This window comes from Zalophus californianus, chromosome 11, assembly GCF_009762305.2.
Source record: "Zalophus californianus isolate mZalCal1 chromosome 11, mZalCal1.pri.v2, whole genome shotgun sequence".
Classification (NCBI taxonomy): Eukaryota; Metazoa; Chordata; class Mammalia; order Carnivora; family Otariidae; genus Zalophus; species Zalophus californianus.
The window spans coordinates 85,232,510-85,251,671 of record NC_045605.1 but is presented as its reverse complement, the minus strand read 5'-3'; the positions used below and the strand labels follow the sequence as shown (position 1 = coordinate 85,251,671).

Sequence of the window (19,162 nt, the reverse complement as noted above, 5' to 3'; positions counted from 1 at the left end):
TTAGTATAACTCGTAGAATGATAATGTCATTAACTGACACAAGAAATGTGAAAGGAGAAGCAGATTTGGTAGATGAAAATAATGTGTTTAATTTGGAAGCTGTTGAATGTATATTGCCTGCAGGACATCTAGCCTGAAATACATACTATGCATTTGGAAATGTGAATCTAATCTTAGGAGAGAAGTTGGGAGATGAGATACAGATTTAAGGTTTATTAGCATAAAGATAAAATTTCAAGGTATAGTTATAATCATCTATCAAAGGAGTGGAGAACTATAGAAGAAGGCTAAAAAAGAAAGAGTAGGGTGTGTGTGTGTGTTGGGGCAGGGTGGGAGGGGGAGCCTGTAAGAACGGTGAGAAAGCTAGGAGGATAAAGGAAGAGTAATACCATGAAAACAAAGAAAAGAGGCTGTTCCAAGAACAAGTAGTCAACATAGTCATGCTACAGAGCTGTTAAATGACATGAAACTTGGGAAAAATCCTTTTGCTAATTTGCAGGTTATATCTGTGGGGTGGGGAAATCTGTAGAACAGTGAGGGCACGAGTCAGGTTGTTAAGGAGTGATGGGAAGTTAGAATTTGAAAGTAGCCAAGTGTGGACTTTTATATTAAGGAAGTGGGAGGGGCGCCTGGTGGCTCAGTTTGTTGTGTCCAACTCTTGGTATCAGCTCAGTTCATGATCTCAGGGTTTTGAGATTGAGCCCCGTGTCATGCAACACTCTCAGCGGGGATTCTGCTTGAAGATTCTCTACCTCTGCCCCTCCCCCAACCTATGCACACTCTCTCCTCTCTCTAAAATAAATCTTTAAATAAAAAGGAGAGAGAGAGTAATTGGGTCAAGGAGAAAAATGAGTTAAGGCTGTCAGAAGAGCATATTCTTTTTGTAAGGTTGGTTTGTTCTAGTTCTATTTGTAAGGCTGAAGAGAACATGCTGGTATAGTGAGAAGGATTGTGAATAAGCAACAGAGAAGAGATTAGTGCTAGACTAGGCCTTGAGGGGGATAGGAAAGGATGGGATAAAAAAACTCATTGAGAGTTGAGCCTTGGAAAAGAAGGACCTTGCACAGATCTTTAAAAGGTTAAAAATAGATGAGATGAAGGGAAAGTAATAGGTGAGTTCATGTCTGTTAGCCTCTACAGGGACTCAGTGGCACTTACTTTGTCTTATATTTGAGGTTCCCAAGAAAGAGTACTCCCCCAAGAAAAAGATTATGAGATTTTAAATAGCCAGTGAAAGCCCCGTTTATAGATGTAAATATTAGGCTGAAGTGTCAGTTATTTTTGCACTACTTAGTGCTCACTACTCGTCACTCAGTTGAGTTAAGATCTGTATGTCTGATTTGCAACAAGAAAATGAAACTTAAAGAAAGTGATGAAGGTGTAACTTTTAGAGAATTTTAAAAATAATTTTTCATTTGTAACAAGAGGTCGGTTAATGTAGTTAAGAATACAACCCATATATTTAGCTTTGGGTTTGGATCCCAACTATATCCACCTGATCTTGGCAAATTACTTAAACATATGTGAACCTCACCTTTCTCACCTGTAAATTGGGGATTTTTATGAGCATGAAATTGTATTTATTAAGTACTCAGCACAATTCAATAAATGGTAGCTCTCAATATTAGTAATTACTTTGGGATCATTTTTATTTTTTTTACTATTTCCAAAAGCTTGTGTTAATAAAATATCTTCATACAAAACATTTTTTTAAAGATAGATTTATTTATTTATTTGAGAGAGAGCACGAGAGTGGGGAGGAGGGGCAAAGGGAGAGGGAGAGAATCTCAAGCCGACTCCCTGCTGAGTGCAGAGGCTAACCCAGGGCTCAATCTCATGACCCTGAGATCATGACCTGAGCTGAAACCAAGAGTCTGACGCTCAACTGACTGAACCACCTAGGCGCCCCCATACAAAACACATTTACATAACTATTCATTTTGGTTAAATTTTATATTAGGTTGAAGAACTTAATGGAGAAATTAATGAAATTAAAAATGAGTTATCATCACTTAAAGAAACTCATATTAAGTTACAAGAACATTACAATGAATTATGTGATCAGAAGAAGTTTGAGGAAGACAAGAAGTTTCAGGTAAAGTTCAAGTGTCTGGAGGGTACAAAACTTAAAGAAATTAGGACTATTACTGATGATTTCTCTCTGCTTTGTATTTTCAGTGTCCCAACTTTTAAAAAATGAGTATAAGCATGTAGTCTGTGATACATTTTCAGTTAATTTTTGTGTACAGTATGATATAAAGATTGAGGGTCATTTTTTGGACATGGATTTCCAGTTGTTCCAATACACACATTTTTTTAAGAAGACTTTTTTTCTCTCATTGTACCTTGGTATGTTCTTTGAAAATTAGTTGATCTAATATATGTGTGGATCTATTTCTGAATTCTTCATTATGTTCCATTGATTATATGTTTATCATTAAGTCAATATACAACACTGTGTTTATTACTGTAGCTTTGTAAGAAGGCTTGAAATGTGGTAGTGCAAGTCCTTGAATTTTTTTTTTCTTTTTCAAAATTGTTTTGGTTATTCTAAGTCCTTTGCATTTCCAGATAGTTTTTAGAATCAGTTTGTCAATTTCTAAAAGACAAGTGTGGGATTTTGGGTTGTGTTGAATCTGTAGATTAATTTGTGAAGAATTGACATCTTAATATTGAGTCCTCCAATTCATGAACATGGTATATCTTTACATTTATTTAGACAGTCTTTAATATCTTTCTCAGAAATGTTTTGTAATTTTCATTGTGTAAGTCTTTAAAATGTTTTGTGAAATTTATCCCTGAATATTTCATGTTTTAGAATCCTATTATAAACAGTATTTTAAACGTTAATTTTTCTAATTGTTTCTTGCTAGTATATAGAAGTAAAATTTGATTTTTATACATTGACCTTGTATCCTGTTGCCTTTTAAAATCTATTGTAATGGTAGAGTTTTTTTTTCCCCTAATTTTTGGGTTTTCTGTGTACATTATCATGTCATTTGTGAATTTAAGGAAGTTTTATCTCCTTCTGCTTTGTATGAATTTAACTTTTTTCTCAATTTATTACAGTAACGAAGACCCTCTAGTACAATGTCGAATGAAAGTTGTGACAGTGGACTTGCTTGCCTTGTTCCTCCATTTCAGATGGAGAATTTTTAGTCTTTTACCATTTCATATGATGTTAGCTATAGGTTTTTTGTATATGTTTTCAGATTGAGGAAGTTTTCTTCTGTTCCTAGTTTGCTGAGTTTTTATCATGAATGGGTATTAAGTTTTGTGAAATGATTTTTCTGTATTAATTGAGATAATCATTTTTTCTTTATTCTGTTAATATGTTATTATTAACCAATTAATTACAGTAACTGATTTACAAATTTAAAATAACCTTGCATTCCTGGAATATGTATTTTCTTTTTTATAAATGGCTGGATGTAATTTGCTAATGCTATAAGGATTTTGCATTGATTAGGAATACTGATCTGTAGGTTTTGTTTGTTTTTTCTTTGTATTCTTTTGGTCTGGTTTTCATATCAGAGTAATACTTCATAAGATGAGTTAGAATGTGTTCCCTCCTCCTGAAAGAGTATTGTGTAGAATTGGTATTCTTTACTAAATATTAGAATTTGCCAGTGAAGCTATCTATGCTTTTTCTTTGTGGGAATATTTTTAATAACAAATTAAGTATTATTTATAGGGCAGTTCACTCTATTTCTTCCTGTGTTGGTGTGCAGAAGAAAATAATTAACAGAGAGGCCTGTGAATGCTATCCTTAGAAAGGCCTGCTTATAAAGTTGGCCCTTGACTGATACCTGGAAACTTGGATCTGGAGAAGGTTCCCCACCATTACCTAACTGCCAGGAGTGGCTCACTGTGCCTAAACTGTTAGTCAAACATTGTGGTTATCTGAACATCTGTTTTCTTACTGGGAGTCTGGAGTTCTGGTGCATGCTAGGCAGATAGCATGACCAGCACCCAAAAAATCCTTGAGCACTGAATCTCTGATGAGCTTACCTGGTGGAAGAAAATTCATGCTTGTTGTCACAATTCACTGCTGCAGGAATTAAGCATGTCCTGGGTGACTCCACTGGGATAGGACTCTTGAAAGTTGGTACCTGGTTTGCTCCAGACTCCACCCTGATATGCATTTTCCCTGTGCTGTTTTTGCTTTGTATTCTTTTGCTGTAATAAATCTTAGTCATTAGTACAACCGTATCCTGAGTCCTGTGAGCCTTCCTAGCAAATCACAGAACCAGGGAGTAGTCTTAGAGATTTACACCACAGTCGTTTTTGGTAATTTTTGTCTCTCTGGGGACTGTCCTTTTCATGTAAGTTGTCAGATTTGTTGGCAGAGAGTTACTCGTGATATTCTGTTATTTTTACATTCCTCTCTAGGATCTGTATTGATTTCTTCTCTTTCATTTGTATTGTCCTGCCTTTCTTCTTCCCACTCCTCCTCTTCCTCCTTTTCTTCCTCTCTCTCTCTCATCAATTTAGCTAGATTTTCAATTTTATTGGTCTTTTCAAAGAACCAGGTTTTGACTTCATTGATTTCCTTCTCATTTTTGTTCATTTACTATTTCATTGGCTTTTGCTATTAACTTAATTATTTCTTTCATCATACTTACTTTGGATTTGATATGCTTTTTTCTAGGTGCTTAACTTGGAAACTTAGATCATTGATTATTGGTCTTTCTTCTTTTCTAATATAAGCATATAAAGCTATACATTTTCCTCAAAGCATTGTTATAGCTTCATCCCACAAATTCCGATATGTAGTGTTTCCATGCTTATTCATATTTTAGAATTCCTTTTGTAAGGTCTTCCTTGATCCATTGGTATGGGCATAAACCATATGGGTATGACCTGTAACTGTTGTTTAATTTCCAAGTATCTGAGAATTTTCCAAATTTCTTTCTGTTAGTGATTTCCAATATAATTTAGTTGTGGTCAGAGAACATTTTCTATGAGACTTTTATCCTTTTAAATATAAATACATCCTTTTAAATATAAATATCCTTTTATTTATTTATTTTAAAGATTTTATTTATTTGAGAGAGAGAAACAGCATGAGAGGGGAGAGGGTCAGAGGGAGAAGCAGGCTCCCCGCTGAGCCGGGAGCCCGATGTGGGACTCGATCCCAGGACTCTGGGATCATGACCTGAGCCGAAGGCAGTCGCTTAACCAATTGAGCCGCCCAGGCGCCCTATAAATATCCTTTTAAAAAAGACTTGTTTTTTAGCCAAGCCTATTATCTATCTTGGTGAATATTTCTTTTTTTTTTTTTCTTTTTTAAAAAGATTTTATTTAAGAGAGAGAGAATGCACACAAGGGGGGGTGGGGAGCAGAGGAAGAGGGAGAAGCAGACTCCCTGCTAAGTGGGGAGCCTAAGAAAGACGCAGGACTCATCCCAGAGACACAGGACTCGATCCCTGAGATCATGACCTGAGCTGCAGGCAGACGTTTAGCTGACTGAGCCACCCAGGCGCCCCTATCTTGGTGACTATTTCATGTGCCCTTGAAAAGAATGTGTATTCTGTTATTGGTTGGTTGAATGTTTTATAAATGCCAGTTAGATCAGGCTGGTTGATAATGTTGTTCAAGTCTTTTCTATCCCTACTGAATCTTTTGTATACTTGTTCTATCAATTAGTGGGAGAAGACTATTGAAATCTTTAATTATAACTGTGAATTTATCTTGCTTTTTTCAGTTCTGTCAGTTTTTGCTTCATGTGTTTTTAAGCTCTGTTATTAGGTATATATACATTTATGATTGTTAAGACTTCCTGATTAGTTGATCGTTTTATCATTATGAAATATCCATCTTTTTCCTAGTAATATTTCTTGTCTTGAAATCTATTTTGTATAATATTAATACAGCTATTCCATCTTTTATGGTTAGTGCTTGCATTACGTGTCCTTTTCAATCCTGTGACTTTTTCTAATGGGAATATTCATGATTCCTTTATGTTGAGTAATGACATGAAGAAGTCTTTTATTTTCTCTTTGAGAACTGTTTCTTGCATATTTTTTATTCTGGTAAAATATACATAAAATTTACTACTTAAACTATTTTTATGTGTGCAGTTCAGTGGCATTAAGTTCATTCATAAATGGGCATGGTTGTGTACCAACAAAAGAGTATTTCCGAAAACAGTAGGCCCAAGTTGGCCCACTGGCCATAGTTTGCAAAGTGCTTTTCTAGAGTAATTGATCATAGTCTGCTTTTAAATAATATTATGCCAAATTCTCTGATTAGTAAGAAGCTTACAATACTATGTTCTCATTTTCTGCTTCCTGGTTTTTGTGATATTTTTGTAATACACTTTACTTTTACATATGTTATCAACTCCACCATATATTATTTATTTTATTTTAAATTGTTAATTACCTGGTTAAGAAAATGAAGAATTAGAGAAAACGTCTTTTACATTCACTCATATTTGCCATTTCAGGCACTCTATTCGTTTGTGTAGATCCAGGTTTCTAGCTGGTATCCTATTACTTCAACTTGAAGAGCTTCCTTTAATATTTGTGCATGTGTGTGTAAGCGTGCACATGTGTGTGGATATCTGGTGAGGAATTCTCTCAGCTTTTGTCTGGAAAAGTGTTTATTTCTCCTTAATTTTTAAAGGGTATTTTCACTGGATATAAAATTCTAGATGGACAGTTTTTTCTTTCATTCATTTGAAGATGCTGTTCCATTGTTGCTTGCATTGCATATTTTGCTTGGGATTTATTGAATGATTTGTGAATCTTTGTGTACTTGTGTGATTATTTCTTTAGGATAAATTTCCAGAAATAGTATTGCTGGATCAAAGATCTTGCTCACAGGGGCGCCTGGGTGGCTCAGTTGGTTAAGCGACTGCCTTCAGCTCAGGTCATGATCCTGGAGTCCCGGGATCGAGTCCTGCATCGGGCTCCCTGCTCAGCGGGGAGTCTGCTTCTCCCTCTGACCCTCCTCCCTCTCGTGCTCTCTCTCTCTCATTCTCTCTCAAATAAATAAAAATCTTTTTTTAAAAAAAAGAGCTTGCTCACTTATAATTTTGACACATATTGTGAGATTGCCTTCCAGAAAGATTGTTTATACTCCCACCAACCACATATAACAATACCTGTATACCCAAACTCTGAATATTTAATCAGTTTTAATTTTCATTTTTATTTTAAACATACTTTCTTATGTTTGTCAATTATATTTATTTTGTGAGTTACTAGTTTATATTTTCCCATTTACAATTAAACGTGCTCAGGTTTCTCTCATTTTACAAAGTACACAAAGACTTTTTTGATCCTGTGTCCATCTCTAAATACAAGTCTGTTCTCTCCCTGTAGCATCAGGTTCAAACTCATACTCTTTAAATCTGAAAAGAGTGGTCTAATACTCTTTACTTCCATACTCTTTACTTCCCTCCTTCCCATTTATCCTTCAACATAGGGCAATCTGGCTTCAACCCTCCCACTTCATCCAATGGACACTACTTCCAGAGGACATTTTTCAGTCCCTTTGATAGTGTACATTGATACTATCTCCTTCTTGAATACCTTTTCTCCTGTCATATTTCACTCATCTGTTTTCTATCTACCTCTCAAACTGCTCTTTAAAGTGGAAATAATGTTATTCTTATCATTAATTAGGCAACCATGAGTTATATGCATTAATACATAATTGAATTTAATCTTCACATTTTCATGTTATAGATGAGAAAATAGACTCACAGTGTTTTAAGTATTGTAGGCAGCCTCTAAGACAGCCCCAAGTGATTCCTACTCCATTTATTCATGTTCTTTTGTAATCCTCTCCCCGAGTCTGAGCTGAATTTAGTGACTTGTTCCTAATTAATAAAGTAACAGTAAAAGTGATATCACTTCTGAGATTAGGTTTTAAGATGACTGTGGTTTCTGTTTTAGGTGCACCACTTAGAGGCACCACTCAGTCTTTCTGTGCCTCTTTCTCTGAGCCCATGCAAGGCCCAGGCTATTTGCTAAGATGCCACATTGTGAAGAGAGGCCTTAGAGGAAGAAAGGCCACATAGAAGAAAACTTAGGCACCCCACCCAACAGCCAGCACCAACTGCCAGCCACTGAGTGAGCCTTCTTAGAAGCAGACCCTCCAGCCCCAGTTAAGACTTCTAGTAATGACAGCTTGCCTAGAACCTCATGAGGGACCCTGAGTCATCAAGCCAAGTCATTAATGAATTCCTGATTCATTGAAACTATGGCATAATAAATATTTGCTGTTTTATACCACTAAGTTTGGGTAATTTGTTACACAGCAATAGATAACTAATATCTTCTTCTAAGATTTCACACTTAGTAAGTACTGAAACCAGGATCTGAACCCATATTTATCCAAGACTACAAAGCTCCTGGTAACTACCATATTGTTTTTGTCATTCTCCTTTGCAGATTTTTCCTTTGCAAGTTTCTCTTCTTCTGCCTCATTTGTGGATTTCATTAGCATTTTATCCTTTACCCTTTTTTCCCTGCAAAATATACTCTCACTTAGTCTCATCAACTTGTCCATCTTCAGTTGCCATCTGTCTACCAATGATTTTCAAATTTACATTTCCAGGTAAATTTTCTCATAAGCTCCGGATTCATAAATCTGGATGTTCATTAGACATCTCCACCTTATTATCTTACTAACTTTTCACACTAAGCAGGTTCAAACAACCCATGACATTTTCATCCACACCTGCGACTACTGTTTTCTAGTTGAGTAAATAACATCCACCAGTCACCTACATACCTAACCTGAACTGTGATTCAATCTTGACTCTTTCATATCCTATCATTCATCAAGTCCTGTTTATTAGCTCATAAATAATTCGTGTTATCTATTCAGTTCTTCATCTCTAATGGTATCGCCTGGACTATGGCATTATGACACTCTTCTGATGCATCTCTCTGCCTCATGCTGTCTCCCTTTAATTCAGTATTTTTCAGACTTCTAAGTACAGCCTATTAGTGGTTCATGGAAATTAGTTTAGTGGTCTGTGACCAGCATTCTTTAAAAAATGAACTAAAGTAGCATAGAAAACAGAATGTAATCTCATTAAGAGTAGATATTTGGTGTGCTGTGTTGTAGAACATTTATTTCTCATTGCAGGTTTTAATCAATGAAGTTTAGAAAACATTAATCTATTCTTGATGCTGCAGCCAGAATGGTCTTTCCAATCAGATCATGTTTATTACCTTGTCTAAAACCCTTCAGTGACTTCTCATGGTATTCTTGGAACTCCTCCACATGCTGTATTTGGCCCTTAATGACCTGGGCGTAGCTTACCTCAAGCATCATCTCTCTCCATTCTCCCAGCAATATAAGCTCTAGCTGAAATAAATCCTGAGTAGTTCCACGAGAAGACTATAATCTTGCTTGCATTTAGCATCTGTATATGCCATTTGTTTTCCCTGGAGTGCCTCCTTATCCTCATCGAGATTATTCTTTTCCTATCTTCCTCCTGGATTGTTTTTTGACGCTAGGGTCTGTAGGTTGCTCATCATTGTATCCGAAAGCTTAGTGCAGTGTTTCCATGGAGTATGTGCTGAATATGTGTGGGGAATAAAAGGATGTTGAATTGATCCACTGTTTTTAAAGATGCATAAAACAATTCGCTAGCCACGACTACCTTGCTTTTAATAAAAGAGTGGTATTTTATTACATATAATGTGTGAGATTACATAATAATGTGTAATGCATGTTGAAAACCTCAAAGGGTCTCAATTTTGTTTAAATATGATAAACTATACAAAATGAGGTTAAAGTGATCTTGTTACAAAGAGTAGTATATTAAATTTAGCAAGTCATTTGGCTTTCAAATAGAAATTGCTGAATGGTTGACCTGAAACACAGATTCTTTCATCAACAGAATTTGTTCAGAAGTCTTATACTATTTAACAATATGTTTTTACATTAAAGATATTTTTTTCCATTTTACATTAGAATATTCCAGAAGTAAATACTAAAAACAGTGAAATGTCAATGGAAAAATCAGAAAACATCATCATACAGAAATACAATTCTGGGCAAGAAATAAAGAAAAATACTTTTTGTTCAGATACTAACTACAAAGAAAAGGAGAAGAAAGAAGGTCCATGTGTAGAAGTCATTATAGAAGGTAACCAGCATATTGCTATTTTCTAATTTTATATATTGAGCCCCTCCCCAAAATAAAGGATCTGTCAAAGTGCTGTGCTAGGCCATCTATGGAATTTAGGGGAATATCAGTTACAGTCTTTGCTTTGAGACTCCTGTACTGTATTTGAAGAAACACTTTTTCATTTGTATATGTCTTAAGACAGGCCTCTTTTGAGCTATTCTTTACAGTCAGTTATTTTTGGGGAAAATTCTGTTTTTGTCTTGTCATTTACTCCATGGCTTTTTGCATTGTTTTCTGCATTCACTGCTTTGTGGAGTGTGTTCTCTGGGATACGAATAACCTTCTGATATCAGACCTAGAGCACTTTTCTTAGTTCAAATGGCCTGTCTGTAACCATTGAAATAATTTACTAATTTGTCCGTCTTGAAAAAGAATTGTTTATAAAGACCATAAACTTAACTGTATGAAGGTGTTCAAACCTAGGCTGAACAACCACTTGGTGGAGACGTTGTAGAAAGAATGAATGGACTAAAGCCCTTCAAGTCCTGAATTTTGTATTCTAAATTTTAACTATATGGAAATATTGAAATCTATGGTTAAAACCCAGATGAATAAAATATATGTCGTAAGTATTCTATACATTTGCCCAAAAGTATCCCCAAACTTTAAAATACTTAGAAGGTAATGAATAAAAAGTGATGATTGTCAAGTCTTGAAGAAACAGCTAGCAATTCTGGATCCTAAGTAGTTTAAAAAGAAAACCACAGGCCTAAAATGGAGTCTCTCGTGTTAAGAACCCCATGTCAGCAAACCAAAACTTAATACCTAACCAAACTGCAGCTTCAGCCCCAGGAATGTAACCTTTAATCAGTCAACCTGGAATTTCCTGGTCAGCAATAAGAAACCCATTGATAGACCTCTTCCTTTCCCCTTAGGAGGGCAACCTTGCCTAAAACAATGTATTCTTTGCTAATAATTTTTTTCCACTCATTCACTACCTTTAAAAACCTTTCCTTTTTTTTCTGTAGCTCACTGGGGCTCTTTTCTCTTTGCTAGATAGGATGCTGATTCAATGAATCATTTAATAAAACCATTTAGATCTTCAGATTTCCTTGGTTAAATATTTGACAGTAGTAATAGAAATTAAGAGTCTAACTTGTTAGGATAAATTCATTTTTATTTACTCGGCTGTGTGTTTACATGGAATTGTACTGTATGCTCAAAAGGAAGTATAACAGACTAGAAAATTAAAAACCATTTCCTAATACCCTCAACTTACTTCCCTCTTTTTAAACCAAAAATACTTTTGCTGTTATGAAATAAAAATTTAATATGAGTAGAGCCAAATATTTAGCATGCTAAATATATATTATGACCAAGGGAACTCAATATTTAGTAAAATTGGTATCATAATGTTTGTGTAATGGCCAATGAGATATTTAAGGCTAAATATGTTTTTACATAAATAGGTAATACATTGTGTCTTATAAAAGCAGGTTTTAGTGTATAATATAAAAATACTGTGTTCTCATCATGACAGATTTACAGCTTTTTGAAAAAAGCTCAAAGAATGAAATTGACCCTGCTATATCTCAGGATGAAAATCAGAGTGAAATCTCCCTAAGCAAAGCCCTTGCCACAGAAAAAGAACTAATTAGTCAAGGACAAACCTTGAATGTTACTGACTTTAGAAAAGCAGTTACTTCAGAAATAAAAGACAAGGTGGATTCGGGAAAAGACAATGGATGTACAGAGTTTAAATCACCAAACAATTCTTTTTTAGTGGCAGATAGATCAATAGAAACAGAAAAGATACGCCTAGAAAGAACTGAAGGATTCGAGCTTCACCATGCAGATGTCCATCTGGAGGTTGAAAATAACAGATCATCTAACAATATCTTAAGTGAGATGATGGCTCACCATACAAATCAAAAGAAAGATGTTTCTGAAGATGAACCATTCAAACGATTCAGACTGCTTCCAGTGATTCAAGAAAATGTCACAGAGAAGGAACTTAAAAATAGTGACCAAACCAAAGCAGATCTGGATTCATCTCTAAATGTAAAAAAGAATGCTGTTCAGTGTCAGAAATACAGTTTACAGGAGTCAAGTAATGTTATGTTAGATGATAAACAATGTAAAATAAACCAGATGCAACTGTTAAATAAAAAAAGTGAGTGCAGTGTATTGCCATTTAAACAAACTTCAGTTTTTCAGCAGATCTGTAGTAATACTTCAGAGAAACCTGAACTAACTGTTCCCTCTGATACAGCAACTAACCACCCTTCATCGGCTGCTTTCAGTGAGAATTTGAAAGTACTTAAGAATTCAGATAAAAATGTTAATATTATGCCTATGTTGGTGAAACCCAACTCAAGCCCTAGTGAAAGAACTATATGGAAAAATCTGAATGAGATGCACACTAGTCAATTGAAGAACTGTTTGGGATATTTAGAAAGTGCAACCACTTCCCATCTTCAAGTTAAAAATGAGACTATACATACTTCACAAGCAAAAGACATGAAAACTGCTGTTCCTATGCAAACTTCCACAGAAATACAGTTTTCTAATAAAGAGAGTCAGATTGATGAGAATCAGATAACTGACGCCACAAAAAATGACCTCTTCCTTTTTGTGAATGTCAATGAAAGACAGCATTCATTGTTAGATAATACAGAGAAAACAGAGTCATTAAATGACATCGTTTCAGGAAAAATCTACAGTGAAGGACAGCTGGAAGAATCATGTTCATTTCACATAAAGCCATCTGGAGATTTAGTAAACAGAAGTGGAAGGTCAGCCTTTGATCTTTCAACTTCAGATAAAAAAACTGAGAAAATTCCAGTATATGTGAATTTTTTAGACCCTAGTCCTTGGTCAAAAGTAAATCAAACTAAAAGTCAAACACCGAGCACTTCAACTTCTAGCATTCCTTTGTTGAAGGAGAGACCAGTAGGCCCATCAGAAAACAAAAATATGGTTTCAATGACACTTTGTAAAAACGATGATGATGATATCAGGAAGGATATTGGACCAGGTAAGAAAACAATGTTTATGTTTTCTTTTAAAATTTGAATTTCTACTCCTTATTCCTGATAAAGGGGCTGTTTATGTTTAAAATGAAACCATTTAAAATGTTAGTATTTTTTTTTTTAACCTAAACCTAAGATACTCTATACATGTATATATGTAAAAGTAGGAAAGGTTTTATTTAAATGAGGGGATTTCTTTTCACTTAAATCTGAGCCGCTAATAGCAACATGTGCAAATGCATTCTGGAAATAAAAAAAATTTCACCAAGAAACTGGAAATAGCAGAAACAACCACAGGTCCAGGTCATTAATTTTAAATTAGCAACAACTATCTAATTGGAGTCTCACAGTTGTTAAGGCTTCTGCCGGTGGGCACATTTATTCCTTTTCATTCTATACTGAAAAAACTTCCCTTATTTTCTTCTCCCAATTTTCTCCCTCTTTCCTTGATTTGTCTACTTCTAGCTTCCCTTCACCAGCACTAGAATCCAGCTTTCTTCATTTTATAAGCACTGTTGAGGTGTAACATTAATACATTTCGTATCATTGGTATTTGTAACTCAAACACTTTAAACCGAATCCCTTAGTTATGTACCAACATTAAAACATTCAGATATTCAACATTTCAAAGAATAGTGTATTCTAACCACCACATGAAATAAGTGCCAAAGTTTTGCTTTATAAAAATATTCTAGAGTAAAAAATAGGGGGAGGTAAATGGATGAATACATAGGACTTAACATTGATGGGTGTTTAAGCTGGGTGATGGTCCTAAGTTCATACTCTATTTTTGTGTTTGAAATTTTTCCTAGCAAAAATATTTAAAAATACAAGTATACTACATATCATGTATAAATGCTGTACAGATGTAACTTGAACAATGAACAACAGTTTAAGATTATCATGAAAAAAGTTTGCTTTACTAATAGCAATCTCATAGTGAAAGTTATTGAGGTTGTTAAAGATATTCTTAGATTTTACCAGGAACTTTAACAGTGTGCTTTTAGACCCATTAAAGAAATGCAGATTACAAGAAAGCTTTGAATGGCCCTCAGAGCTACTGGATTCTTTAAAAAAAGGCAATTGATAGAACTTTGAAGAGAAAAATTGGGAATTAAAAGCAAAATAAGGGTATCAGCTTTACTAGCATAAATGGAGAGGTAATGCAGGGAAAAATAGAAACCACCAAAATACTCTAAAACCTCATTTTGCACACTAAACTTTCCTAATAAAATAAATGTATTAACTTCAGATTCCATTAATTTTGAACCTGTTGAATGCTGCAGTTAGGCAAGTGCTGTTAAGGTTCTGGTCTCGTGTTTACCGTTTTCTCACAAGGCCTTTCTTGTAAGTTAAATCTCAATGATATAAATAAGGATGGGAGGGGAGATCTAAAATTCTGTAGAAATTCAACTTGTAAAATATCTACTCATAAAAGATACAAGTATCTTTTAACCTTCAAAGCTGACATGTTTCTCTAAATCATTTTTATCTACTTATTAAATTCCAGTGACCCCTACTAGTCATCCCGTTTGTTGTGCGTCTTACTGTGGCTGGTTTCTTTATATTGTATAAATCTTTTAGTTGATTCAGACTTTTTCCCATCAATCTTAACTGTTAAGATGGCTCACTTAATATGTTTACATCTGTGGCAATGCAATAACCAGGGGAATTAGGGTAACATTTTATGGAAGTTATTCTGTTTTAGAAGATATTTATACCATTTCACTCATTTTAGCGTGAAACTGGGTTTTAGAAAGTAGCAATAAAATTGTTTTCTGAAATGAAATGCCTAATGTATATTAAGAGCAAAGTCAACGAAAACTACAAAATGTTCAAAGTAAAAACAAAATAGAAATTGCTGCTTTTTAAATAGAAAAGCATAGATAGGATCAGAGAAAAACAAGTTCAGTCACTAAAATGAGCGCCTGGAGAATAAAATTCAGTTGTTGCCATTTCCTCTTTGTCAACCAGATACTACCAGCATTAACAGAGTTGCTGACACTTTGAATAACTCGAGTATCCATCCAGATCCCAAGGGAGAGCCCAGTGAAGAGAGGAATGCAACTGCAAAGACTTTTTACGATTCTTCTTTTCCCACAGAACACGTAAGTCAATTAAAAATATTGCCGAGCAGACCTTAGTGAGCTAATTCTACAGATATGTGTAGAACTGTATGCATCTGGATGCTTTAAGACCTAACTGATCTCCAAAATAATATCAAGAGGGCAACATGGCACCATTTTTCACAATTAAGGTTGATGGAAAACAGCAGGAAAAAGTCACAGTGTATAAATCAAATAGATATAACCCAGCCTGTTTTGGGAAGGACAGCGTGAGGTAGTGTATTATGTATGTACTTCTATTTTTTTAGTCACCTAAATTTAGGAGTAGTGGCATTTGAGCATTTAAAATTTTATCTTAATAAAAGATGCCTCAAAATAATGCAATCAGTTAAGTTCCATTGTTCTTGATAGTGCTTAAGTAATTACATCATTTTGGGAAACTACTGCAAAGAAAGAAATTTAAATTATTTCCATAGTTAGAACACAGTATGCGAAGGGATCAAATATCCTTAATATATGTGATATCAGGTATGAATGTATATATATTTTAAGCAAAGTATTTGTAGAGATTACATGGCTCCACAAGTCCATTTGTCATATGACAAGCAACTAACTACAGCTGACCAGTTTTTTGGCAAAATTTACAAGTTATTTTTATCTCAGAGTGCAAAACTTGAGCATGAAAAAGACTGTATTGTTCAAAATCTTAAAAACAGGCAATTATAGGTGTTAACTGCTAAAAGGTATAACCTAAAAAGGTTAGGAAAGATTACAGAAAAAAACCAACTGCACAGTGACAAATTTTAAAGTCACTGTATATTTTTAAAATCTTAGAGGTACACATTAACTTTCCCTTAGGACCTATAAAACAAAAATTACAGCACTAACACAGCCTTAACAAATAACAGCTTTTAACAATGTATTTTATTTTCCTTTTTAAATTAAGTTCATTTAAATTTTAAAATGCAACCCCAGGCTGATACAAAGAAGACTGGTAACCTGGCTGGGGGAAATTTTACACCAAAGAGTAGATCTTTTAGGCAGAAAGAGGAGATACAGAGGTAATGAAGTGATTTTTAAAAGGAAGTGATAGGAAAGGAAGGAGCAAAGATATGTAGCAACATGTCTGGAACGAGAATTACTGCTGTAGGCTGCAAAACCTCAATTAAGCCAAATATGACAAGTTTTGTTACGTGTAAACTTTCATTGACACTACTACATCTTGTTTCTCCAGCCAATCCCTGCTCCTGCCCCTCCCACCAAGTAGGTAGTTAAGGGAAAAGAAAACTAAAGCAGGTATGTGTAAATGTCTCTTTTTTCTCCATCATCAAGATAAAAAGTCAAGGATTCTGGAAAATTAGTAATTTGAACTAGATATCAAATGCACCAAAATGCATCAAGCATTGTGAGATCCCATTCAGTCATAAGACCATCAGTCAGTTTACCTCAAAAATTGGCAACCTAAATTTAGATTTGATACATTTCTCTACATCTATTCTCCATATTGCATGGATGACTTATTTTCATTTTGGCCCTGTGAGCTAAATGGTATATGCTGGGTACTTAAATGCCATACATTATCAGAAATATACATTTATGCCCATTTTTATCCATTACCAGTTACTCTACAATAGCATTTTGCAACTAAACAGTGCTAGGAATGAAGCCACAAAACTTAAATGACTTGCCTATGGTCTCTGGGCAGTCCTGTGCTGATACTTTTGTTTTCATCTGTTACTTCATAAGAACATAGGTAATCAGCTATGAACACAGCATCACCACAAGGATCAGAGGCTTTCAAGGGGACTGTCACTGACTGTAGAATTCTCAGGAGCCAAGTAGACCCATCCAAAAGGAGCAACCCTTAGGGAACTGAGGTTAAATGTAAATATTTAAGCTCACTGAAATATTACTATATAATCTCACTTTGAAAACAATGTTATGCATGTGCCACCTTTTCCAGTCTAATGGGGAAATTTTAAAGTAAGATAATACTCGAAGATCTTCACAAAGATCTGTAAACAAATTATATTCATTATAGCCTAATTTACAACAGTAAGCATGTCCCAGCAACTTAAATGTTCAACATATTACATTATGGAATATGGAATATAACGGAGCCATGTTCTTACACTTTTAAGAACAGAGGAAAATGCTATAAATGTTCTAAACAGAATAGAAAATGATATAATTATGATCCAGATTTTAAAAGTACACACACACACACACACACACACACACACACACACACACACACACACACACACACACACACACACACACACACACACACACACACACACACACACACACACACAGAAGAGACCAGAATATTTACATCAAAATGTTTAATGGCAGTTCAGATTTTAGGTAATTTTAATGTAATTCTTACTAAAATATATAATAACCTTTTACCAGATTTTATCTGGAATCAAAGAAGACCATTGAAGATTTTTTTTTAAAGAAATTTTGTGCAGCCACTGACAATGGTTTATGAGAAATTTTAAAGAACTAGGAAACAGCCCACAGAGGGAAAAAACAAGACATAAAATTCTATAGAATGATCAAATATGCTAAAAATAGAAAAAAAGACTAGTAGCAAACAATACCAAAATGTTGACTGTTCTCTCTGGATAGGTTACTGGTGATTTTAGTTTCTTTATTGGAAGTTTAGATAATAGAGGAAAAAGCATAATTATTATCAGAAAAAAATCTTAAAATGAAAAACTTATAATACTGTGTTAAATAAGTATGACCCAATGCAGTGCCTTGGAAACATGCCAACTTCCAAATACCTCACTGCTCTTTCCTGTCTGTCCAATAATGGTGTTCTGAAGCAGGAGAGGAAACAAAGTAAAAAGGCAGTTTCTATATGGCAGTCTACCTCCATTAGCATTTTGTTTTTTAAAGATTTTTATTTATTTATTTGACAGAGCTAGACAGCACAAACAGGAGGGACAGTAGGGGGAGAGGGAGAAGCAGGCTCCCTGCCGAGCTGGGAACCTGATGCAGGGCTCGATCCCAGGCCCCGGGATCATGACCTGAGCCAAAGGCAGACGCTTAACGACTGAGCCACCCAGGCGCCCTCCTCCGTTAACATTTTTAATTTTCCCCGGCTTTGATAGAAGATACAAAACATAGACATGTTTGAGAGGGGAAGAGGAGTAGCAGACAAAACAGATTTTGATCTGCAATTGTTTTAAGTATCTTTTCTTTCAATGTAAGCTCAAGACCTTTTAGAAAATGTTCATGGTATCCCTGGACTTTACTAGGGATCTTAAGGATCTACTACATAGGCATGAGCCTCCAGATGCACATTTTATTGTTTTATGCCAAATTAAGGTAGTTGTTGAAAATTAGTCAAGAAAAATGATGGCTTTATCACATACTCATAATTGCAGGATTTTCTTTTAACTCTTATTGATGACTTTAAAAAAAAACGAGCAATTTCAATGGTAAGGAAAACAAGTTTGGTCTTTCCTAGGTGAAAATAAAGCCTCTGAAATTAGTTCCGCTCCAAAGCCATTTTCAGGCAACCAAGATTAAAGATCCTACCGATGTGGCTGCACCTTCTACTGTTGAAGATGACTGGCAGAGCCTGGTAACAAATCAAATTAACGAAATCGAAAACTTCCTAAGCTTAGAAAATGACAACCAACCTAAGAAAAGAAAAGTAGAAGAGATGTTGGAAAAAATGACAGATTAACAGAATGTTGATAAATGCTTTCAGTGGTGAACGGAGATTTAATTGAAATATCAGTAAGGTTTTGACTAGAACAAAATGTTGCACCTAAAGCTTTACAGTTATACTCACTTTTCCAATTTCTTTTGATGTGATGAAATAATGTTTTTGCAAATGTTTCATTTAAGATAGCTAAGATAGCTGTTAGCATCCAATTCCCCTAAATTAAATGTGCTTTCCTCCACATAGCCTTTCATCAAAGCTCTGGCTGCACCCTGAACCC

The 19,162-nt window shown here is 34.8% G+C and overlaps 1 protein-coding gene across 9 annotated transcripts in view; it reads left to right on the top strand.

Annotated features, from left to right (window-relative positions):
* Positions 1-19,162, top strand: part of CCDC73 (coiled-coil domain containing 73) — a 152,101-nt gene that overhangs the window by 130,821 nt on the left and 2,118 nt on the right. For 8 of the 9 annotated variants that reach the window (XM_027581547.2, XM_027581552.2, XM_027581551.2 and 5 more), the window contains 5 exons: positions 1,961-2,095; positions 9,943-10,117; positions 11,640-13,136; positions 15,106-15,239; positions 18,682-19,143. In XM_027581547.2, the coding sequence (XP_027437348.2) occupies positions 1,961-2,095; positions 9,943-10,117; positions 11,640-13,136; positions 15,106-15,239; positions 18,682-18,903 (2,163 nt within the window). In that variant the 3' untranslated portion in view covers positions 18,904-19,143. Of the gene's footprint in view, positions 1-1,960; positions 2,096-9,942; positions 10,118-11,639; positions 13,137-15,105; positions 15,240-18,681; positions 19,144-19,162 lie in introns of those variants that run through there. The other variant, XM_027581553.2, reaches the window with a different exon arrangement.